General features: G+C 40.3%; 1 protein-coding gene across 5 annotated transcripts; it reads right to left on the reverse strand.

The window, feature by feature from the left end:
- Nucleotides 1-732: 732 nt before the first annotated feature.
- KIAA0753 (KIAA0753 ortholog) lies at nucleotides 733-25,190 on the reverse strand. 5 transcript variants are annotated; one of them, XM_075518469.1, is made up of 16 exons: nucleotides 25,118-25,190; nucleotides 24,003-24,146; nucleotides 21,985-22,597; nucleotides 20,556-20,662; nucleotides 20,196-20,258; nucleotides 19,160-19,375; nucleotides 13,956-14,166; nucleotides 12,351-12,547; nucleotides 11,021-11,190; nucleotides 10,089-10,178; nucleotides 9,835-9,922; nucleotides 8,310-8,483; nucleotides 7,117-7,198; nucleotides 5,059-5,179; nucleotides 4,663-4,887; nucleotides 733-2,357 (listed from the first exon to the last, which is right to left on the reverse strand). In XM_075518469.1, the coding sequence occupies exons 2-16, from the start codon at nucleotides 24,090-24,092 to the stop codon at nucleotides 2,240-2,242; spliced, it is 2,565 nt and encodes an 854-aa protein (XP_075374584.1). In that variant the 5' UTR covers nucleotides 24,093-24,146; nucleotides 25,118-25,190; the 3' UTR covers nucleotides 733-2,239. The 5 variants fall into 5 exon arrangements, with proteins under 5 accessions (XP_075374584.1, XP_075374583.1, XP_075374586.1 ...); XM_075518468.1 differs by having other exon boundaries at nucleotides 12,351-12,550; nucleotides 25,118-25,189; XM_075518471.1 differs by lacking the exon at nucleotides 19,160-19,375 and having other exon boundaries at nucleotides 12,351-12,550.
- Between the last annotated feature and the right edge of the window lie 79 nt (nucleotides 25,191-25,269).

A 25,269-nucleotide genomic window follows, 5' to 3' on the forward strand; every position in this document is an offset into this window, starting at 1 on the left:
AGCTTTAAAGAAGTATGGACTCGGATGCGTGACAGTGCTTTAAGTAAGTGCATGGCCAGTTAACATGCTCATTAGATGCATAGTTAATAACTGCAGTGGTATTATTGTTGCCCATTTCAGCCCCATATATAGTCTCTATCAACATACTGTGACAAGAATTATGCACATATATGTTTATCCAGCTTGATGCTGATTTGTCCCTTAGGAACAATGACATGCAGAGTCACTTTAAGATGAAGCCCTACAATTATGAAATTTTTCAGGGTAGAAACTTCGTAATTGTCTAGCTTGCATGTGTAAATAATGCATTGCAAAATCCTTTAGTTAAGTTCCTTAGGAAGGACTGAAGAGTGTCAAGTCAGGGATCCTACCTAAAGCCTTCAGTCTCCACACATTTCTGCTCCAAGGCGGCACCCAAATGCCATGAAATTCTCGTGCAGAATAAAAGTTCACTTTGGCATCATCAGTCAGAGGATACCACTCACGACACCATGGGATTTAAGAGAGAAAGTATGTTTACCTTGACAGATGACCACATTACTTCAAGGCATATGGTAGTCTGACTCTTGTGATGTTGCCAGGTACTCCCTTGCATGCTGGCTGCTGACTATTCCAAATGGGTTCAGATGGAAGTTATCTTAAATTAAAACTATGTTTAGTCCTAAGAAACAAGTCTTATTAAAAAATAAAATATCTTGAAAACACTTTCACAAGCATATATACACACACATAGAGACACTATGGCTTTAATCTTTTGGACTTAAAAACAGGCTTATCTCTATAATTTTAGAAATAAAAAAGATAGTGTTTTAAATTACAGAAATCACACATCAGCAAAGTCACACAGCAGCAGTAACATTTACATCATTACATTTGGTGTAAATTTCAAGACAAACAAAACAGTAAACCAGGCTTCAATAAAAACAAAATTATTTTTAAATGTATGTTGTAATTAGAGGAAATAAAAATAATCTTAGAAGGTTAAAAATTATTCTGTTTAGGTTGAACGCTATTGGAGAAAAGAAATTTGTCACAGGAAACAGACTGTCATATTGTTTTTTGGGTTACCTCAAGGGTTGAATTCACATTTCCTAGAATACTACCATAAATAATTATTATTCATTGCTCGCTCCAGACATAACCCAAACTAATACATTGATTACTTGAAATGAACAAGTTAATTAAATATTGGAGAAATGCCAACTGTTCATTTATTTTGTTGTTCTTGATTTCAATGGGATCCTTAAGAGTAAGGAATGTGGGGTTGGATGACTAAATGCTGATAAAATTATAACATTTTAGACTAGTTTAAGAAAAAAAGGAAAAAAATCTCCATCATGTGCTTCTATTGAAAGGTCTCGTTTGTCTGTGCATAATGTACTAGTGATATTCAGAAACCAGCAGAAGAGGTACTACATTCAGAAGTTGATTGCAAGAGTCCAAGTAGGCTGTTGGCCTATGAGTACAGCCAATGCTAGGTGTTACATCTACTTAATGCTGTGCCATGAGAATCCTTCCTTTGGATAGCCACATCTCCAAAAGAACTAATCCTAGTATATACGCTAAGCATGGTGGTCAGACAACATCTTTCTTACATGATACCGAAAGCCCTAAACAGCAAACCAAACAGTTTTTACTCTGGACTGTTCCATCTTGGCTTTAGAAATACAGTAATGCTTCATTCTTCCGACACAATTATCAGATATATGTAAAGCATTTTACTGAGAAGAATAAACTAAACCCCATAGCTCCTTTATGAGGTAGGTAAGTCAGATTCTCTCTGTTTTAAAGCAGAAAATTGAGGCACAGTACAGCTAAGTCCATGACACTGCTTGAACCCAGTCCTCTTCCCAGGATTTTATTCTAGTAAGAAGATCACACATAAAAATGAATGAAGTAATACAGGTATACAAATGGCTCGGTATTCCTAAATTGGTATTAAAAATATATAAACTTTACCTGTAACAGTTTACTTCACTCTATTGAAACACTAGCAAAAAAAAAGAAAAAAAGAAAAAAAAAGTCCTGATAAATGCAGTATAATAAAGTCTGAAAAGGAAAAACATTATGATAATGGTTTTATAAAAACCTGAGATGAATCCTTGATGGAATTAATTCATTTGGTGAACAGAATAGAATCTCACAGACTTTTAAAAAAACATGAAAAATGAGACCAACTGATAAGACTGTTAGACTGAGGCTGGTGTTGCATTTGACAATGGGGCAGATTTTAAAGCATTTACTGCGCTGGCTGCAAAAACTCTGACGTGAACACAGCTTCTGCATAATCCTCACAAACATCCTGCAGCTCTGCTGCCACATCACATAGGGCTTCTTCTGTTAGTTGCTCTGCAAGACTGAGGGAGAGGGAGGAAAAAAAAAAGGAAAAGGTTCAGAAAGTCAAATTCCAGTCATTTACTCCATTGATACCAATGCTCTGATTTTTAAAGGCAAATACTCATGTTTTTTCATTCTTTCTACTGCTTAGTCCAAGAAAAGATCTGATATGTGTCCTGATATGTGTTGTATAAGATACCAGAAATTCTTTCCTCAGTCAGTTCATAGCAAAGGACATACTTCAGGCTTAAAAGAGTTGAGAGATCTCAGTTGCTTCCTTTTTTCAAACTCTTAGATACTAATCCTGCTTTGCGAATAAGAGTTAACATACTATGGTGCTCATCCAAAGGCCACCGAAGTAAATGGGAAGCTTCTTATTGATTTTAGCTGCCAATGGATCAGGCCTTACTAAGGAAAAGTGAGACGAGAAATTTCAGTTTTCAGTGATCTCTGGACCACAGCAGACACTACAGAAGGGAAAACTATTTTACTGTAAGAACACAGTTGTTTACTGGCCTCTTGAAAACTTCTCTTCAGAGTTTTGCATATATTCTAAAATATCATAAAGTTAGTCTTTCTAATACCTTCTGATCATAGCATGTGAGTGTTTCTTTTAAACACTGTGACACTATTTTATATTAAAAGATTTATATTGCCATCTGGTGGTAAGAATAAGTCAATGAAGCATGCTGGATATCGGATTGCATTTGTAGTTTGATTTCAAGTAACAACATGTATCAGGCAAATGTCAGCACTGCAACTCAGCTGTCAGAAGGAAAGATTCACTGCCATTTAATCGGTCTGCCAATCCCAAGAAGGTGCCAGTCCTTGAACTACCCAGCCTCATACCAATCAGGAAACGGAGTACAATTCAGAAGGCAGAATGACAGTACTGAGAACTGACAAGGCATTTCTGTGGTTTCGTTCAGTAGATTCAAATATAGTGGTCTAACCACAGTTATTAAAACATTTGCCTACTTATCCACAGTTGGGCAAACCATCAACACACATGATTAACTTCATGCATGCAAGTTATCTCAAATATTGCAGGACTGTTCCTGGAAACACTGATGCAAATGCCAAATGCCAAACGTTACTCAAATGAGCTATATCACTGATTTCAATGCTACTACATTAAAAATGTGTGCAGAAGTTGAAAAACTCTTGGCAATTAAGCCTGATGTCCAATCTCCCAATACAGACAATTATGGTGATCCACTCCATCTACAACCACTGAAGTTAGATTTTGTAATTCTTTCTTAATACTCCAGAGTTTTCTTCTTTCATTTCTCTCCTCTCACAGTCAGAAGTCTTCTGATTACCACTCTGCAGGGAATTAATGGCCCCTCTATGCCAACTGATGTTGTGCCAGTATTTCTTCAGTTCTGAAAGAACAGGACTAGCAAGGTTCAAGTTCAGCCTATATTTCCATGCTTTTTTTGGGCTGGGACTTTACAAGACCAATATGTGATTTTTGAAATATATCATACATTTTGAGAACAATTTCTAGGCAATTGTAGGCAATCGCTCAAAAAAAGTGCAAGGAAATGATAATCAGTGATATCGCTTAGTTGCTATACCTGTTACTGAGCAATCAAAACACTTATTCGAGCTTCAGTGCAAGGTGGGTATTTCAGCTTACACTGCCCTGCTTGCTTAGCAGACATTGAGCATGATAAACAATTTTTCTTTGCCAAGAAGTGAACAGCAGAGAGACTGTTACTTACTGCTTCTTCACCTCTTCTATTTGCACTAAGGGATGGTAAGCCACCTATGTCACACTTCCCACAGTGAACTCCACAAAGCATGAAGACTTGTGGAAGAGGAAGCACTGAAGTCTGCACTAAGGCCAGTGGTCTCTTTTTAAAGAATATCTACTGTGTTCTTTGAAACATCAACTTCATAATCCCTCACCACAAAGATTAAAATTTGCACAGTTATTTACAGTGCTTTATTTCTTTTTCACTCAGCAGAAAAAGTTAATTTTGTTTTCCTTCAATTTACCTGTTGATGATAGTCTTCTGAAAATAATTTAAGTTACCCTATATTTCACACAGTTGTTTTTGTGGTAACACCACAGAAAGCTGTGAAAAAACAATCACTATTCCAGGACATTCTGCTCCCATATCCTTTTGTTTTATCCAACTACCTTAAAAATCCATGAACACCAAGTACCAGTAGAGAAACAGTCCAATAGCCGACTGCTTCTGGCTTTCAATTTGGAATTTAAATGGTCCCCTCCCCACTCCTTTCCTGAATAAGGACAGAAAAACCTGTTCATCAGCTTATACATTCACTTCAAAACCACAAAGATAGTTCATATACCTCTCAGCAATCTGCCATGGATTGAAACTGCCTACTGCCTCATGGGAAATAAGCTTTAAGTGATGCTTGTATCTGCTGTTATAATCCAAGATGCTCTGGAGCATATGCTTTGGCACAGAGAGAGAGACATGGCACTCTTTCTGTAGAGAATTCCAAGTCAAGGGCTGCAGAACGTCATTTCCAGTCTGCAATTTCTCCTCTGCTTCTTTGTTTTCATCAATATCACTGGAAATATAAAATAGTCATTAAGCCAGAACTAGATTTTAAAATATCTTTTTGAAGGATCAGCAAATCTCTTCAAACGGTAACCATAATTTTCTGTAATGAAAACATTATAATGAAGACACACAGCTCATATGCACCACAGCTTAGTGTAGGGCTGAATATTCTACTTACTTGCCATCAGAAAGTTTTTCAAATAAAATGTCCATTTCTGGCTCTGTGCGTCCGATTAATGTGGTTATCTGAATTGGATGCGGAGATGTAGGTCTTTTAGCTATTGATGCAATTTGTTGTTCTAGAATGAAGAAAATAACATTGAAAAATTGTTTCTTTGGAAGAGAAAAACTACATTTACTGCAGGTAAGTTCTCACAAAGACTTTTGCTTCTTTTAAGGGGAAGTCCTTCAGATACATGAAGTATTGAAGGTGACAAGCCCCTAAAATGTAAATTCAAGATAGAATTTCCAAGAGCTCAGTGTATTAAAGCTGAGCATTTTAGAAATCCTACCTTTAGTATAAATAGTTTGTTGTGTCAGTGGATACTTCTAGAGGAGACATAGAAAATACCACTCTCAAACTAGTGTAGTCTATTAAGCCTAGCAGTAAATCCAAGACATGCAAAAAAAAAAAAAAAATCCAACAAGATTTGGGCTAAGTCTTCACCAGTCTTATTGTGAGATTTTCCAACTGGTGTAAAACAACACAGTTCCATTAAAGTCAGTATGTGATCAGATACTCAGCTTGGAAAATCAGTGTAGCTTCACTGTTGTACTCAATCAAACAGTAGGATAAAGAACAGAGCAGGGGGATGGGAAAAACAGTAAGCAAAAGTCATCCTTATTAGTATGCCACTGTAGCAAACAATATTAAAGTGTGTACATTTATGTATGGGCAACATCAAACTATTGTTTGGAATGGTACCGTTCATTAGTGAACAGTTTCCTACTAATATTACTTAGCTCCCTCTCAATTAAAAATTTAATCTGATGTGAAAAGTTAGTTATATCTTTCATCTGAAGGACTTTATATTCTTTCATTTATTTTCCATCTGATAAGACCAACCAGGAAAAGTGTGATTAATGTGAACTGGAAGCATCCAAATTGTGTTTTTTTCAAGGATTAAATACTTTTTGCTGAAGCACATTGGATAATTAATTCTGTACAGAAAAATCCAGACTTTCTGAGGCTATAAAAATTAAACTTGCATATATGCTGCAAGATCTAAAAACAGTATCACCATCAATTGAAAGGAACAAGGAAAGAGAAAAATCTTCTAAGCTTAAGTAATTTTACATTATCTTCTGTGTACTGCCAGAAGAACCTTAAACTGTCATGGATTCACTGCTACACTAATATTTACCTGACATTTACTCTTGAACTCTAAGCCATTTAAACTGATGGTTTATTGAAACAAAGGAAAGAAAATGGTGGAAGCAAACTAGAAGATAAATATCTGCTTGCTCCTGCTTAAGCAAATCAACAGCAGGAACAAACTGAGACTGTTTCACTATACCTTACCTCAGCCTGTGAACTCTTAAGAATAGTTTTGAATTCATCAGCATGAAAATGATTCCTGCTAAGTAATTAATGGTGTTTCAAAGGAATCAAGTCAAATGAGAACATACTAAGACTCTTTTCAAGATTAAGATTTACAGATTTGCCAGTCCTTTTCTCAAAACTGAAGACAGGCAAGTCATGAAGAGCTTAACAAGAAAACGAGTGAAGTGGCTTTAGGATACCTCAGACTTAGAAAGTAAACTGTCTTCTGGAGTAAATTCAAGTAGCTTACAGATGAATTGGAGTGTAGGTACTTATGGAACATCATCTTCACTGCACAAAAATCATTACTCACATTTTGCTAGAAAAGAATGTATCTAAGCTAAGGAATGACAAATGCCTAGAAAAGGGACAACAGTCAAACTTAACACTTCATGGTTGGAAGTATGTGTTACAGATTCCTATCCTTCAGCTAAGTTGCACTATCAGTGCTTTCCATCCAAATGCAGCCCCAATAAAGGCAAGTAGAAAATGACAGCCTGTTCTCCGTCCTCTTTAAAATAGTGATTTTAGAACTATTTTAGAAACAGTACTCTGAAAGGAGCACCTATAGTAAAGGATGTGTCTGGATGGTGCTATTTGATCACACGTAATCCAATGATTTTGATTTCAAAACATCTGAATTTAAAGATACAGATTACAGGGAAAAGCAAGTTGCATTAAAAAGACACTTACTCATTTTGTCTTCCTGGGCCCAGAACTCTGAATCACTGTACACAACCTGGGTGAATCTCCTGCGTACAGCCTCCTGGTATCTCTGTTTTTGAACATACAAAATTAATGAATCAACACATATTTAGCAGTTCAGCTGTTCTAGTTATCACCCAATAGGAAAGCAGGTCATGAACCTCCTTGGTCAAAGTCGGCTTATTTTGCCTAGTTAACGTAACACAGAAAAGGGGCAGGGGGGTAAAATCACAGATAATAATCTCGTTCAAAATCCCGTACTTGAAGACTCAGCTAGTTGCCAGTACCACAGCAACTCCTCCCATTTCAGATGAACAGCAGTTAGCCAAACAACTGGAGGGCCCTCACACTGTTCCTGCCTTACCAACAGTGAATTCAAATGTATGCTTAAATGCCTCATATGGATAAGGACACTGCACAATGTAAGCTTCATGCTTCCAACTTATGAATAGATCTCTAGAAATAAATGGCACTAAACTCAGTGTGGCACTAAACTAATGGCACTAAACTAAGTTCTAGGTTAGGATAAATTTCACTGAACAGGACGGTTGAAATGAGACTTGAACCAAAAACTATGGAAAAGCTGATCAAAGAAAAATTTTTAAGCAAGGAATATATGAGAAAGTACAAGTCAAGTAAATTATAACCTCATGAATATTTACATAGAAAGATGGATAAATAAGGGCACAGATAACCATGTATTTGTCTGACTTCCCCATGTTGCCCTGTAAAATACTTTGGATTGCCAGAGCATATTTCCTTGAGATGCTCATGCTACTAGAATACTAGGATCCTATATAACAAAAAAAAAAAAAAAAAAAAATTTAAAAATTAAATTCATAAATATTCAAATACTTTCCAATCTGTGCAACAACCAACATAATCACTATACTGATTCTCCCATTCACCTATGATGATCTAAGCCACAAAGTCTTAAGGTGGGAAGCAAACTCAGGGCTACCAACTCTAAAGCTAGCAACAAAACCACTAGGGCAAACATTCTTCTATTCTTACACCACTTTTTGCTGGAAGTGCAAACTCCTTCCAAGTCTTTCATTTCATACACTGATCCAGTCAGACCTTGCTTCATTTAAGAACGTAGATACTTACAGATATTACAATTTATGGACAGTAAACAAGAAATTGGCACTAATGAGACCAACCAAGAGAGAAAATCTTACTTCAATTTCTTCCATTCTTTGCAACATTGACTCCAGACTATGAGTGTCAGCCATAGGCAGAGCCTCGGTCTGGACTCTCTCATGCTGTTCCATACTCCACAGTTCCTGAGCAGTATCTTCCAAAAGATCATCCAATACCTTTTCACTGAGAATGTCTGCATTTTCTGCAACCTGCTATTTAAAAACAAACAAACAAACAAAAAACCACACACAGAGCCAATGCTAGAAAGAAAGAAAAAAGAAAACCCAAAAACAACTGGGGGGAAAGAATGCTTACAAATCAAACATTTCTTACAGCAGCTCATGGAAATAATTCAGTTGTCATTTTAACTTTTCCCTTCAATGAAAATCCAAATAAATTCCTGTTTTCCTTCCACCCACACAGTAAGCCAAATCAATAAAAACAGGTAGGAACAGAGTGTTCCTACCAATAAAAACAATGAATACGGAAAAAGCTTACTACACAACTATGTTCCCAAATTGAAGATGAAACTGCCACAGGTTCAGAGATCACCCAGGAATTCAAGAAAGTGAAGGCCCTCATCTTACAAAACACTCCACACACATTTAACTTATCATACAGGAACAGTCTCACAGCAGCTTCAGGTGGTAATGAGTAAATATATAGGATCCAGGCACAGCCATAGGTTTTTTTACCAATTTTACCAATTAGCCATGGTACGATATCACTATTCAATTATCTGTATTATTTTATATGAAAACATTTTTCCCCCAAGCAACTTTATGCATTCAAGGTCACATCAAGCAAAAAATATACAAAAGAGATAATGTTAGAAAGAGCTTTCTGATTGTTTCATATTGTACATGGTTACAAAACAATACTTTAGAAGGCACACATGCCCATACAATGACACTGTTTTAAAGATGTGGCTTATGTAAGTTGAAATTGCTAAGTTCGGGAAATCAGTACTACTTTTCCAGATGCATTCTGCTATATGGCAAAGATAAAAATTCATCTTAAATGTCAAACAACTTTACTCCATAACATACAGATAGAATATACCTTCTCAGCTGCATGAGGTAAAAGGTAGTTTATAAATGAAGAATCCTTCAAATGACAGTTTGTTTCCAAGGAGAGATTGATCTTCTAAATAAAATGTAAATCCTCTCATGATAATCAAGCTTTCTGTAGTATTAGTCATTAATATTACTACTCCAAATTTATTTAGTCATTAAATATGGTATTATAAGAATTATTAAAATAACGTGGCGCTCCAGTCATGTTCAGCATGGAACTGTTATGACCATTCAAGAACAACTTAAAAATGCATCTACCTGACAAGAAGCTAACAAAAACATTTAATGCAGCTTTGCCAAACTTCATTACAGTAATTCAAGACCCACATACTGAAATGGAAATACACTCTCCAAATGTCCAAAATTGTGTTGACTACATAAATATGACTTGCATTAAGTTGAAAAGAAACTGTGTGTTGCCCCTTTGTGAATGTTTTACAGCTCTAAAGGCATCCTTCAAACAGTGGCATGAGCTTGACTGTACTACCTGTGTCCTATCTAATAGAGGTTCTAAGCGCTCTCGTACTGCCTTCTCAACTTTGTCTGCATACTGGGTTGGAGCAGCACTTTGTGACCTACACAAAAAAGAACAAATGACAATGCCATTCTGAAACTTGGTATGACAACAATAATTTAAAAAACCCAAACACATAAATGTACTTTTTGGGGGACTGGTGGGAGTGGGGAGAAGATCATATCAGATCTGACACCATTTATTAGCTCTTCAGAGTAAGCCATTACCTTAACTTTTGTATTTTTTTTGTTTCTCCCCTGCAAAGGTCAGTTAGAGCCTTCACTCTTCTTGAACTTTCTGCTTCAAGCCATGCTAGTCTTCAAAAATAAAACAGTGACATAGAGGGTTACAAAACACACATTCTAACAACTGAAGAATGAAATCATGTGATTCTGAGTATTAGTTTAGAAAACTTGCAAAAAACTTTAGAGAGAAAAGTAATACTGACTTTAAGACCATATAAGCCAGGAAACTCTGTTGAGAACCAGGGATCTTCAATTATGTTTCTGCTACTGGCAAACAGGCAACTTCATGGCTATCCACAAATACTGCCCAGAGAGACAAGCTCCTTATATACCATGCACACTGTCTACTACAGATCCAGCAGCTGGATCTCAGCACTTGGATCTCCTGCTTCAACTGCCACAAACAGCAGTTCCAAAGCAAACTAAATTTGGGGAGCCCTATTTTTATAGGGCTCCCCAAATTTAAACTATATTCAGGTCTACAGGATGCTGAATATAGTTTAAAATAAACAAATCTGCACTCTATTACTGGCTAGGACAAAGATACATATTTTGTCCTTCTGGAACAGGGAGATAATATTTACCTTCTTACTGCAGTGCTGTGAATATCCATTCTGCATACTGTGTATTTTGTCAACGCCCTGCCTAGCACAGTTTGGCCTGTGACTCCCAGACAATACTTGGACCTAATCCAGGAAAAAGCATAAAGCAATGGCTCTTCCTGGGCTGTTTGAATGAGGTCACTTTGTGCCGAGCGGGAAAAGAATACAACCATCTGGTAGCAAGCTATGCTGTGCCACTTGCCTTCATGGTCTGACAGCCAAGCCAAATCCATCCTATTTACTAGTACAGATACAGCAGCATTTCCACAGGAAAGCAGGGTAAAGACGGGTTCCACTAGACTGTGAACATACCGCTTAGGTGAAACAGGCGGAGATGTAGGGTTTGGGGGCACGCAGGGCATTCTGCTCTCCTTAACAAGTCGTTTGTTTTCTTTTAGCTGGAAAGCTATAGTTGTCTCTTGAAATCGGGCATGCTTTCGTTGAGGCTGTACCTGTCTTGATTTTAGAGATTTCAGCATTCCCTTAAAATTAACACAATCACATTAAAAACATATGTTCCTGTTGTTGAATTTTTAAAGTATTTTGCATTCTGCTCCAGATTTTGTCTTGAAGTCATGCCTGCTGGCTTTGTTGCACAGTTGACATATGTGGAGGTTTTACAACTGATTTAAAGGGAAGTACAACTGTGCCTGAACAGAACATATGCTTAATGCTGCAACTATTATTTTTGCAAACAGTTCCACTTTTTCCAATGTTGCTCTTCATGGTGGAAAACTTCTTCAGAAATTTTCAGAATTAGACTCTATGTTAACTCTTAATAAATCCAAATAAAAGGTTTCCAAGGTAACATTTTATTCAGCCATGAAACTGTCATATTGCCATATTTGTATTTGCTAAAAGGACACTTAGACTAGTCCCATCAGTATGAATTATTGAAATGCTTAACCTTCCTGCTCACAGCCCTCACTGATAGATAGATATGGGAAGCAGTAAAATTTACATAGGCATACATCTATGTTACTGAATCAGATCTCATTCTTCAAGCTGAAGGTGATACTCTGAGGAAGGGGGAAAAAAAAACATTTAATAAAAAAACCCAGCTATCTGCAAAATTTAGCACTTTGAAATATTCTTTAAGGAACGTATTTGTTTGCATTACAGAAGCCTCTTGCTGGTTGCAAGAAGGACTTACCAGAAACCAGAATTTGTATTGTGAAGTTTTATAATTTCTGTAATCAGTGAAGTAAATCTGCCTAACTTCTATCCTCCTACTAACATTAGCATTAGCACAACGTTACTGCTGAGTGCATCTTTCATGACAGAGGATGACCCATAAGAGGAAAATATTTCCGCTTTAATTTCAAATTGAAAAATAACCATGCTAATTTCAAACATGAAACTAGTTTCGGTGAAAGTTTTCTTTGCTAATTCTGTTATTCATTGTTTCTAGTTGTACAGTGCATTTCCAAGGAACAATAACACTACTTTCAAAGAACATTTGATAAAAAAGACGTAACCACTAGAAATAATGTAGGCAGATGACATAGTTTATCCCCCTACGCCTCCTAGCTCAGAATAAAAAAATTGTGAGGAAGTATAAAGCTTGACAGTGTCTTACATTATATAACAAATCCCAGAGGACAAGTAGAAGAAAGCATAAATTCTTTTATCACTTCCATACCTGTGATTTTGCAGGTAATAACACACTTTTCTTCTTCAAAGGGCCACTGTCAAGGATGGGATCTTTTTTTACATCTCTAGCTCTCATCAATGGGTCTGTGCTTCCTTGCAAAGTGGCATTTCTCTCTGGAGTAGGTGGGTCATTTTCTTCTCGGAATTTATTGTGCCATGTATGAGCACAACTGTTTGCCTTCTGAACTGCTGAAATATTTGCAACATGTCATTGTTTATCTGTATCAAAAATAATAAACAAACTTTCAACTGTAAGTTGAAAGGGGCAAGAATCACTTTTATTTCTACATCTGATACTTCTGTTATGCTAGGTATACCTAATAATGAACTTTTAAGCTCTACCATAATTTAAAAAAATCAAATAAAAAAAGAAAAAAACCCACCCTTGTATTTCCTGACAAGTATTAAATAAATTGTCTTTCTTACACTGTTTCAATGAACAGGAGATTGTGGGGTTTATGTGCATTTTTATATGTATATAGATATTTGAAAATACACATATATATATGAAAGTCATGGGAAAGCCTTTTGGTCGTAATTGCCATATGAGGTCTAGGCAGTGGTAACAAAACATTCTTTTTTAGGCAGCAAGACACGTGGAAACCATTAGATGCTTGTCTATACTGTGTCTCTGGACTGCCAAAGATGAATTAATCTCATAGAATTCTTCTTGTCCTTACCTAAGGGTAGAAAGGAATACTTAATATTCTAGTAAAAACCACTTAATATTCTAGTAAAAACCAGTATGAGGTATGAGAAAGACACCTCAAAGAAGAAAAACAATTAATATAGGTTATATAATAATGTAATAAATTATAATGGCTTTCATGAGGTGTCAAAATACTTCAGGTAGTAAATTTATCTCACAACACCTTGAGAAAGAATAAAGCCCATTTCCTTTCATATAAGAAGTAAAAGAACAATAAAGTAAACCAATTCCCAAAGGTTGCATGGCGAACTAGTAGTGAAGAAAACAAAGTCTTCAGCTTAACTATCAGTTAACATGTCTCTAGGTACTGAAACTGTGACTACTGTGCAGAAGACATTAACATTAATGAACTGGCAAGAATAAAACACAGCCACCTCTCTCAAAAGTAGAGTAACTGCACAAACCAAGGAAATTCTGAGCCAAGGCTTCAGTATATCTTTTCACTGTAAACAGTTAAACAACGATAGCTTTGTTGGAGATTTGCTAACAGTCAGTGACTTTGCATTCCAAAAACATATTTATACAGTATCTTCTAGGTAGATATTTGGAAATATTCTGTATGCACCATTAATGTCAACTTGCAAATAGCCATTTAGGTGTACACTGCAGAAAAACAATCCAAGTGTAGCCCATGGTAAAAGAAATGGACAAAAATAGGAAGAACATGATGACACTAATAATATAGTTATAAAGAGGCATATAAACCTGCAGGTCTATCATCTCAGGGGAACAGCTAAAAAAAATGCATAACGTGGCTATGTGAATCTGATAACTATGTATGGGTGGTTATACACTTCTGACCAACAATACATAACATACTACAAAATTGAATTGCAGATGGTAAGTTAACTGATAAAAATGTATTTAATAATTCAAAATACAAACCAGTCAAGAGACTCCTGGCAGCTGGAGGTTTTCTAGGTTCTTGCCCATACTGTCCCTTTAAGATGAGAGGTTTATTTTCTCCTTTTGGAGATGTAAGCTGCTTTCTGGCTGGAAATGTCTCAGTGTTCCTTGGAGATTTGCCCTGAGATGCTGAAATACATTTCTTCACTTTTTTGGGCGTTTGTTTCTTTTCCAGCAGTGAATTCAGATCCTGCACCAAATATTTAGAATGTTAATTACTCTCTCAATAAACCTGATGTAATAATGAGAAGGAAATTCAAGACATTCTAAGCAGTTGGAACTTTTTTGGTGTGGTTTTGGTTTTTGTGGTAGTGATTATTCCTGATAGCTTGTTCATGCAGAAGCTTCTTCATTTTATTAACTTTAATAATAATATTTAAGGAGGTGAACACCCTCCTTGCCCACCTCGCCTTCCCAGGTGCCTCTGTACAACAGGTATGACGCCCTGGAGGTGGAAGGCCAGTCAATGGAGGAGGGGGATGACAGTCCATCTACACCAGAGGTGTCACCCAGGGCAGAAGAACATACCTCTCGTATTAACACCACCTCCACAAGGAAGAGAAGACAGGTTATAGTTGTGGGCGACTCCCTTCTGAGGGGAACCAAGGGTCCGATATGCCGGACGGACCCTCCTCTTAGGGAAGTCTGCTGCCTCCGGGGGCCCGGGTGAAGGAGATCACGAGGACACTCCCTAGCCTGGTACGGCCCTTGGACTATTAGCCCCTACTGCTCTTCCATGTGGGGGGCGATGAAGCTGCAACACAAAGTCCTAGGGCAATCGAAAGAGACTTCAGGGCCTTGGGACGGCTGGTAAGGGACTCTGGAGCACAGGTTATTTTCTCCTCTCTCCTTCCAGTTGTGGGCAGTGACACTAGAAGGAACAGGGATACCCAATCTATTAACTCATGGCTCCGTGGCTGGTGTCATCACCACAATTTTGGGTTTTTTGATAATGGTAAGGCCTACACAGCACCAGGTTTCCTGGCATTTGATGGGATTCATCTTTCTCAAAGGGGAAAGACAATCTTTGCTCAGGAGCTTGCAGGGCTCATCGACAGAGCTTTAAACTAGACTCGAAGAGGGAGGGGAATAACATCAGGCTTGCCCGAAGGAAGCTGAGGGACGACGTGCCACGGTTAGAGGGAGCAGGTGCCAGCGAGGGCACTCAGCCTGTGTCTCTGAGATGTGCGGGGTACGCTGGGGCACAGCTGAAGTTGAACAGAGTTGAGCTAGGGGATACTGAGGCAATAGGAGCCAAGAGGGAAATGCCAGTGAAACGCCTCAAAGAACACAAGGGGTGTTCTTCTATGAAGGAGACACGGACGACAGCCCAGCTGAAGTGCCTCTACACCATTGCACGCGGCATGGGCAACAAGCAGGAGGAGCTGGAAGCCATTGTACATCAGGAAAACTATGATATGGTTGCCATCATGGAAACATGGTGGGATGACTCGCACAACTGGAGTGCAGCGATGGATGGCTATAAACTCTTCAGGAGGGATACGCAAGGCACGAGAGGCGGTGGGGTAGCCCTGTATGTTAGGGAGTGTTTGGATAGTTTAGAGCTTGATGATGGTGACAATAGGGTGGAGTGTCTATGGGTAAGAATCAGGGGGAAGGCCAACAGGGCAGATATTGTGGTGGAGTCTGTTACAGACCACCCAACCAGGATGAGAAGGCAGACGAACTATTCTATAAGCAGCTGGGAGAAGCATCACGATCACTAGCCCTTGTTCTTGTGGGGGACTTCAACCTACCAGATGTCTCCTGGAAATACAATACAGCAGAGAGAAAACAGTCTAGGAGGTTCCTAGAGCATGTGGCAGATAACTTCCTAAATCAGCTGGTGAGGGAGCCAACTAGGGAAGGTGCCCCGCTAGACCTCTTGTTCACGAACAGAGAAGGACTTGTGAGCCATGTGATGATGGTTGGAGGCCGTCTTGGGCAGAGTGATCACAAAATGATAGAGTTTTTGATACATGGAGAAGTGAGGAGGGGGGTCAGCAGAACTGCTACCTTAGACTTCCGGAGGGCAGACTTTGGCCTATTTAGGAGACTGATCAACAGAGTCACCTGGGAGGCAGCCCTAAAGGGCAAAGGAGTCCAGGAAGGCTGGACATTCTTTAAGGAGGAAGTCCTAAAGGCACAAGAGCAGGCTGTCCCCAGGTGCCGAAAGACAAGCCGGCAGGGAAAAAGACTGGCCTGGCTGAATAGAGAGCTCTGGCTAGAACTCAGGAAAAAGAGGAGAGTCTATGACCTCTGGAAGAAGGGGCAGGCAACTCAGGAGGACTACAAAGGTGTAGCAAGACTGTGCAGGGAGAAAATTAGAAGGGCCAAAGCTGAGCTAGAGCTCAATCTGGCTGCTGCCATAAGAGACAACAAAAAATACTTCTTCAAATACATTAGCAGCAAAAGGAGAGCTAAGGAGAATGTCCAGCCTCTATTCGATATGGGAGGGAACATAGTGACAAAGGATGAGGAAAAGGCTGAGGTACTTAACACCTTCTTCACCTCAGTCTTTAATAGTAAGACCAATTGTTCTCCTGTTACCCAGCCCCCTGAGTCGGAAGATAGGGACAGGGACCAGAACGGAGCCCCCATAATCCAGGGGGAAATGGTTAGTGACCTGCTGCACCACTTAGACACTCACAAGTCTATGGGGCCTGATGAGATCCACCCGAGAGTACTGAAGGAACTGGCAGATGCGCTCACCAAGCCGCTTTCCATCATTTACCAGCAGTCCTGGCTAACTGGGGAGGTCCCTGCTGACTGGAGATTAGCAAATGTGACACCCATCTACAAGAAGGGCCGGAAGGAGGACCCAGGGAACTACAGGCCTGTCAGCCTGACCTCGGTACCGGGGAAGCTGATGGAGCAGATCATCTTGAGTGCCATCACACAGCTCACAGAGGATAACCAAGGGATCAAGCCCAGCCAGCATGGGTTCAGGAAAGGCAGGTCCTGCTTGACCAACCTGATCTCCTTCTATGACAAGGTGACCCACCTAGTGGATGAGGAAAAGGCTGTGGATGTTGTCTATCTAGACTTCAGTAAAGCCTTCGACACTGTTTCCCACAGCATTCTCCTGGAGAAAATGGCTGCTCATGGCTTGGACGGGTGTACTCGTCGCTGGGTAAAGAACTGGCTGGATGGCCGGGCCCAAACAGTGGTGGTGAATGGGGTTAACTCCACTTGGCGGATGGTCACCAGTGGTGTTCCCCAGGGCTCTGTGTTGGGGCCAGTTCTGTTTACTATCTTTATCAATGATCTGGACAAGGGGATCGAGTGCACCCTCAGTCAGTTTGCAGATGACACCAAGTTGTGTGGGAGTCTTGATCTGCTTGAGGGGGGGAAGGCTCTAGAGAGGGGTCTGGACAGGCTGGATCGATGGGCCGAGGCCAATTGTACGAGGTTCAACAAGGCCAAGTGCAAGGTCCTGCACTTGGGCCACAGCAACCCCATGCAACGCTACAGGCTTGGGGAAGAGTGGCTGGAAAGCTGCCCAGCAGAGAAGGACCTGGGGGTATTGGTCAATAGCTGCCTGATTATGAGCTAGCAGCGTGCCCAGGTGGCCAAGAAGGCCAATGGCATCCTGGCTTGTATCAGAAATAGCGTGACCAGCAGGACTAGGGCAGTGATCGTCCCCCTGTACTCGGTACTGGTGAGGCCACACCTCGAATGCTGTGTTCAGTTTTGTGCCCCTCACTACAAGAGAGACATTGAGGGGCTGGAGCGTGTCCAGAGAAGGGCAACGGAGCTGGGGAAGGGTCTGGAGCACAAGGCTGATGGGGAGCGGCTGAGGGAACTGGGGTTGTTTAGCCTGGAGAAAAGGAGGCTCGGGGAGACCTCATCGCTCTCTACAACTACCTGAAAGGAGGGTGTAGAGAGGTGGGGGTCAGTCTCTTCTCCCAGGTAACAAGTGATAGGACGAGAGGAAATGGCCTCAAGTTGTGCCAGGGGAGGTTTAGACTGGATATTAGGAAATTTTACTTCACTGAAAGGGTTCTCCAGCATTGGAACAGGCTGCCCAGGGAAGTGGTTGAGTCTCCATCCCTGGAGGTATTTAAAAGACGTTTGGATGAGGTGCTTATGGACATGGTGTAGTGGTGGTCTTGGTAGTGTGGGGTTTACGGTTGGACTTGATGATCTTAAAGGTCTTTTCCAACCTATACAATTCTGTGATTCTGTGAAATCTTACAGAAAAGGCTTGCATTTTTGTATTTACAACTGACTCCAGCAAATGATCTGCTTGCAGCATATTCAAAAAAAATGGACATGAAGGCTACAGACAAAAAAAAAAAGCCCACATGACTATGGTAAGATAGACAGACAGTTCTTCCAATTCTAAGTCCAAACTTAAAGAATTCTACCTCCTTTCTTGTTCCCAGGCAGTTGGCACTTTTACTGTTCTCATAAGCATTTCAGAACACTAAAAATAAAAACACAGCCCCTAGAACAATATTTTAAGGAAAATAAAATATCTTATGGCTATTGTATCAGTTGCTTGTATTCAAATTAATTAAATACTGGCTTCATAATAGTTCAGTTTACATAGGTTCTTACTTAAAAAAATAATCTTGTAGGTAGGAACTGCAGCAGGAAATGTGAATCAGAACTTTTCTATTATACCAACATGTTTTAAGACATCAGATATCACTAACAAAAGCCATTTGAAGGGCATAGAGCTTAAGTAACTCTTGGAGCTACAACTTTATGTTCTGCCTGGACAATTCTGCACCCACCACCAGCTGTGACGCTCAGGTGCTCATCACTAATCCTGATGACTAAAGCATGCATTGCAAAACAATAAACACATAGCTTACAACAATGTATAAAATACAATTCTTTCAGTCCTGAAAATGGCAAACGAGTCAGAAACTGTTGCTTTGTTACCACTATGACTGCCAGCCCTCATTCTACCAGGAGCACCAATAAAGACAGGAACAGCATCAACAAGAACAGCATCAGGTAGCTTCCGTATTTAGGATGCAACTCTATTTAAGACCACCATTATTTAGGAACTTTAGAAACATATTTATACATTAGAAAATATGGCCTTTAAAAGAAAAAACACAACACAACAGTAAGATACTCTGCCACTTCATGAACACACAATATAGTTTGCAGTCTCATATTTCACTATGTCTTTTCTGCCTTAGCAAAAACAAAATGTTTTTTCCTACCTCAACTTGCAACAAAATATCTATGATAATGTCAGAAATGGAAGAATCCACTTCTAGTTTGGCAGAACAGAGAGACAGTTGTCGAATGAGACTGCCCAGTTCCTTGTAGTGGGTAGGAATCTGCTCCTCCGTTTGATCTGTAAACTGATTGGCAAATGCCTGCAAGGCTCGTACAGCTCCTCTGTGTGCTGCCGCCAATCGGGATACTGCTCGAGACTGGAAAAATTAAAAATAAATGCTTTAATAGCTATAGTGTCTATGAATACTGATACTATTCAAAGAATTCACAGAGAAATGCTCAGGCTTGGGATAATTCTGGCGGATATGAGGCCATTTGTGAGACAAAACAAAACAGGCATTTAAGTAATCAACTAAAGGTACTACACAACAGTACTGGTATCAAGTATCATGCTAGCTTCAGATAAAATAGCCTGGTTATAACGCATTCTGATGTTTCTACTACCTACGCCAACAGAGTACTGTAGTCACAGGCTTGACCCTAACATGCAACAATTGCACAAACATATAACATTCTCCATCCTCCAGTTTTTCTTACAGAAGAAAATACAATTCATGGAAAAGCACAAGAGAACAACAGGACAATACTGGCCTAACAGTAGGCATGATCTCAGTACTATCTTTCTGAAAGATGCTGGGCAGAGAAGAAAATCAGAAAGGGGGCTGATAAGACCGAGTGACATCAACAGAAGTTAAAAAAGTAGTCAAGAGTAGAACACAGTGTTATTCAGAAAAGGAAGTGGAATGTAGAAGGAATTAGAAGCCACATAAAAGCTGAAGACCAACAGCCGTTCTCTCCAGTTTACTGTAGACAGATAAGAACTGAGGAGGGAAGCAGCAAAGGCAGTATCAGACCAAGTGAGACAGACTTCTGTGAGAGTGAGATGAAAGGTGCAAGATACAAAGAAAATCTCCCTTCTGGAGAGGGCTTAGGTGTACCCTAGACAATCAAACGCAATTAGCTAGAAAACTTTCTGTCAATAAGTTACTCACAGCCTGAAGGATAATTACATCTTACCTTTTTAGTATGTTTGATTTTATGAGGACTCAGTTTCTCTAAATCATCCTGAATTTCTTTTACCTGTTTATCAGGAAAGGAGAGGGAGAGGAGAAAGTCAGTCAGAATTAGCTCCATGTCTATAAATGAACAATTAATCTTCACTGTAACATCTGAGTGAAAGTCCAATTTTTCCAACAGTGATGCTCATCTCTCTGTCCAACTATGAGAGAAATTAGTCACACCATTCAGATCTAAACTAGAATGCCATGGAAGTCCAAAGATAACCCGATCAAATTTCTCTTGTTTCAGTTCACTTCTGTCAAATTCATCACAATAAACTAGCTACTGTACATCCCAATTTAAAAGGCTGGTTCCTACCTGTTGCTGGAGCATGTACAGCATCCGAGCTGACTGTGCAGCTTGTTTCTGTCTCCTAGAGCACATTTGTCGCTTTTTATCAGGATCTAAAATTTTTCTCTCTCTCCCTAAAAAGCATGAAATACAAAGTTTTATGTCTTAATTTAACCTGTGGAAAATCCCTATTAAGCCATGATAACAAACATAATTTAGCAGCAAGCCTCTTTCATGGAGAACAAATACACAATGTTTCATATATTTTGCATGGCTCCCTTGAGCAGTAATGCAAGCTAGTTATTTTAACTCTACATCATGTTTCTATTTAGAATTTGACTAAACATTCTTATAAAATATGGCTTATTACTTATACCTTACAAAATCACATGACCCCTTAGTTTTATGACAAAGTTGCAGGTAAAGCACTCAAAGTTAGGAACGATTAAACCTCTGGCTAGTTATTACAAAAGAACCAATGCAGCATATACTGGGGCTGGCTGGGATGGAGTTCGTTTTCTTCACAGTCACCAGTATGGTGCTGTTTGGGATTATGAACAGTGTTCATAAACCAGTGCTGATAACACTCCAGTGTTTTGGCTATCGCTAAGCAGTACTTGCACAGCACTAAGGCTTTCTGTTTTTTCAATTATGTCCTGCCAGTGCATAGGCTGGGGGTGTGCAAGAAGCTGGGAGGGGACGCAGCCAGGACAGTTGACCCCAACCGACCAAAGGGATAATCCATGCCATGCACAGCAATAAAAAAACTGAGTTTTTTTGGGAGAAGATAGCCATTGCTCATAGATTGGCTGGGCATTGGGTCTACTTGTGGAAGGTAGTGAGTGATTGCCTTTGCATCACTTGTTTTGTTTCTTCTTTCTCCTTCCCTTACTAAACTATCCTTACCTCAACCCCTAAGTTTTCTTGCTTTTAATCCACCATCCCGCCAGGGGGGAAATGAGCACAAGTGTGTGGCGCTTCGCTGCTGACCAGGGTTAGCCCAAAACAGTGTCAGACAGCACATTAATCATGCTACTGTACAGCCATAAATTAGGCGAGTCAGACTTGTGAAATGAAATTTTACCAGCTGTTGCCCCCTTTCTCATCATTGATGAGAATGTGGTTAATTATGATACTGTTTTTTGCAGCCTGAATATCTAGTCAATAGGCCTACAGACACCAATACTGTATCATCCACATTATTAAATAGCCTACCACTAATTTACTATCATTGCAGGTTGAATTGGAATTCACCACAAACACTCAGAGATATTAAACCCTGCTATTGCTTAAACTGGCTAGCCATTCTAGCTTTTGTCTAGTTTTGAAAAAGTTAGATAGTTCTCAAAAATCCAGAACTAAATACAGATTCTAATCCAAGCCAACAAACAGAAAGAAAAACAAATCAACAAACTACTGTACATTTATATAACATAATTATTGTTCAGCCTTACACCTTTTTTAGTCAGTTCTTCAATTTTTTGGACATAGCTCCTCAATTCCTTTTGTAGCCGTCGGACTTCCTGCATATTTTCATCTTCTTTTTTGTTTACATTTGGCCTGGGGTCCGGTCCTGTGTCATGGGTGGGTGGAGAGTCCAAAACAGCTGGTACTAGTCTTCCCTCATTTGGTGTGTAGAGATAAATTTTAGCGCCAGATGTCGTAGTCTCCACTTTGGAAGGCTGACCAAGTTTCTGCTGATATTTCAAGCGAGTTTGAGACATCAGTGCATTTTTATTTTCTGGACTTTCAAATACTTCAGTCTTCTGCTGTTGTGACTTCTGGGCCGACAATGGTTTGTTGACAGCCTCTCCAAACACTTGCTGTTTCACTTGCTCTTCAAGATGTCTTCGTTTTATGTCCCTTTTGGCTAGCTGAATAGCCAATTTTAGTCTCTCTTCAGATACCACTGAAAACATGCCAGAGCTTCTTATGCTGGGGTCCTCACTTCCAGCTAGATTTCTCTGATCATTGGATGCCTTCAGTTTTTCTATTATAATTGGATGGGGGTTAGAGAATCTGAGTGCCAAGTTCTCTGGAACTGCAGGAACATTTCTATTAAACTGGAGCTGTTCCAAAGGGTAAAAAAAACCTGATGTTACACAGAACACTTTACACAGGTGATGTACCTCTAGTGTATAATAGTAAGGAAGATGGATCTTCTTTCAGATTAGAATGCATTCTGTCATGATGGTACTTCTTCAATGCATGCAATGCATTCTGTCCACTCAGACAAATGCCAGTATTCAAAATTATTTTGATTTAAGCATTTAGATCATCAGATAAGTGCCTAAATCAAGAATAAATAAAATAAAATAAAAAAATAAATAAAGTATCGTGCCTAAATAACATTAGGCACTTATCTGCAACTTAGGGTGGTAACCTTAGGGAGGGTACACACACTGAAAAATCTGCTCCAAAGTGACTGAGCAATGGACAATGAATGCCCTTATAAAGATTTTTTTAAGAGTTCTGACAATGAAATTAATGAGTTATAACAACAATTAACATTAGTAATCTAAATGGGTATGATTATATCATACCGATTTAGTACGGCATTACTAAATTTACAAAGGTAACAGAAGGAGAAATGATGAGGAGATGCATGACGAAGGAGAAATGGAAAGATGAAACATGGCACCAGAATAAAATTTCTAGGTTCTGTTTCCATGTAGTAAAGTAAGAGGTTAAGATAGTGTATTGGTTTTGGCTGGGATAGAGTTAAATTTCCTCACAGTAGCTTGTATGGGGCTATGTTTTGGATTTGTGCTGAAAACGGTTGATAACCCAGGGATGTTTTCGTTCCTGCTGAGCAGTGCTTACAGAGTCATGGCCTTTTCTGCTGCTCACCCCACCCCACCAGCGAGTGGGCTGGGGGGCACGAGAAGCTGGGAGGGGACACAGCTGGGACAGCTGACCCCAACTGGCCAAAGGGACATCCTACACCATATGGCATCACACTCAGCAATAAAAGCTGTGGGGAAGAAGGAGGAAGGGGAGGATGTTCGGAGTTACGGCGTTTGTCTTCCCAAGTCACTGTTAAACGTGATGAAGCTGCGGAAATGGCTAAACACCTGCCTGCTGATGGGACGTAGTGAATGAATTTCTTATTTTGCTTTGCTTGTGCGCGCTGCTTTTGCTTTACCTATTACACTGTCTTTATCTCAACCCATGAGTTGTCACGCTTGTCACACTGTCTCCCCCCACTGGGGGAGAGTGAGTGAACGGCTGTGTGCTTAGCTGCCTACTGGGATTAAACCACAACAGACAGGTAAATAATATTTACAGATGTAGTTTCTGATCTATACCCTTACAAAAGGACAGTGTCAAGATTATGTACAACAGCATCATGAAAGCAAGTATGAAGATTTGACACTCACTAGTGGGCTGTCTCAGGAAGTGGGTCATAATCATGTTTTTGTAATGATCACAATTGAAAACCAATTCAGCATCGCTGCAGAAGTCAAATAATACCTGTGTTTGTAAAGCCTTTGCTTCATTCCTGTATAGCTGGGTAGTGAATGCAAATGTACCATCAGACATAGCTGGCTTGCTTGGTCCCATCACATTGGCTTGATGCTGAAAATCCTGTTATTTGTCCTTTGCTTACAATTACAACTATGAACATAAGAAGAAACATACATTATTTCTGCCTCTCAAAAGCAATCCCAGGTCTGATGTGAATAACAGATAGAGAATGAACCTGAGGAGGCATGTAGAAATGAAAAACATATCATGTGTACTCCTACAGGTAGTATACAAAATGGAAAGTACAATCCCGCCATTTAAGACAAAATGTACAATTTATATCCTTCTTTTACACACACCCACGGAGAGCACCACTACAGACTGTGAGGCTCACATTATGAACCATAAGAAGTCTGCCACATAAATTTATAGCTATCACTCACCTATAAAAGGGAAATAGTAAACTGCAATGAGAAGAAAAGAAAGCAGACTAGCAAGATAGCCTAAGGCAATGTTCAAGGGTCTGTACAAAAAATGTTGGTGTCAAAGGAAAACAGACCAAGGGCATGCTCACACCTAAACTTCTTCGCAGAGAAGGATTCAAAATAAAAACAATGTGTGGAGACGGCCCGAAACTTATGTCTCCTTCATCTGTCTCCGAGAATTAAAAAATGAGCTGGATCCAACGCGTAACGCTGTTAAAACTTTCTGTCGCGACTGAATTACAGACTTTGTCTCTGCTCCTTAGCTCAGCTGCACGTACCGCTCTGCTGGCCTCACACAACCCGGCGGCCGGACGCCTGTTTGGCCGCGCCTGCCTGCAGGTTTTGGTCACGACGCGCCCCTGGCGAGGGGGACTCCCCTGCGGTGCCACCGCCCTCCGGCCGTCCCCAAGGCACAGCCCAGCCGCCAACCTATCTCGCGCCCCAGCCCTGTCGGCGACGGCCCGCTGCGGCCGCTCCCGCCCCGCGGCCCGCTCCCCGCCTCGCCCTCAAGGCATCCCGCACGGGCGGGCGAGACCGGCACCAGCGGGCGAGACCGGCACCAGCGCGCCGTCCCGCCCGCTGCCGCTGAGGAAAGGCGGGCGGGCAGCCCGGGCCCGGGCGAGGGCCGGGACCTACCGGGACGCCGTTCAAACCCGCTCCTGGCAACCGCCGCCGCAGAGGCCGCCGGGAAGCGGCGAGGCGGCCGGAGCGGCGCGGAACTACGGTGCCCGACGCGGGCCAGGGGCGGAGCCCGTCACTTCCCGCCGCCGCCACGAGCTCCTCCCGCA

The sequence above is a fragment of the Mycteria americana genome, chromosome 15 (genome assembly GCF_035582795.1).
Source record: "Mycteria americana isolate JAX WOST 10 ecotype Jacksonville Zoo and Gardens chromosome 15, USCA_MyAme_1.0, whole genome shotgun sequence".
Lineage (NCBI taxonomy): Eukaryota > Metazoa > Chordata > Aves > Ciconiiformes > Ciconiidae > Mycteria > Mycteria americana.

Excerpts from the sequence above, each read along its gene's own strand:
- KIAA0753 (XM_075518468.1), bottom strand. The coding sequence starts at position 24,092 with ATGGGACCAAGCAAGCCAGCTATGTCTGATGGTACATTTGCATTCACT. Across the intron at positions 7,199-8,309 it reads AAAGAATGGAAGAAATTGAA|AGATACCAGGAGGCTGTACG; the intron begins GTAAGATTTTCT and ends GTTCAAAAACAG. Across the intron at positions 4,888-5,058 it reads GAAAAACTTTCTGATGGCAA|TGATATTGATGAAAACAAAG; the intron begins GTAAGTAGAATA and ends TTATATTTCCAG.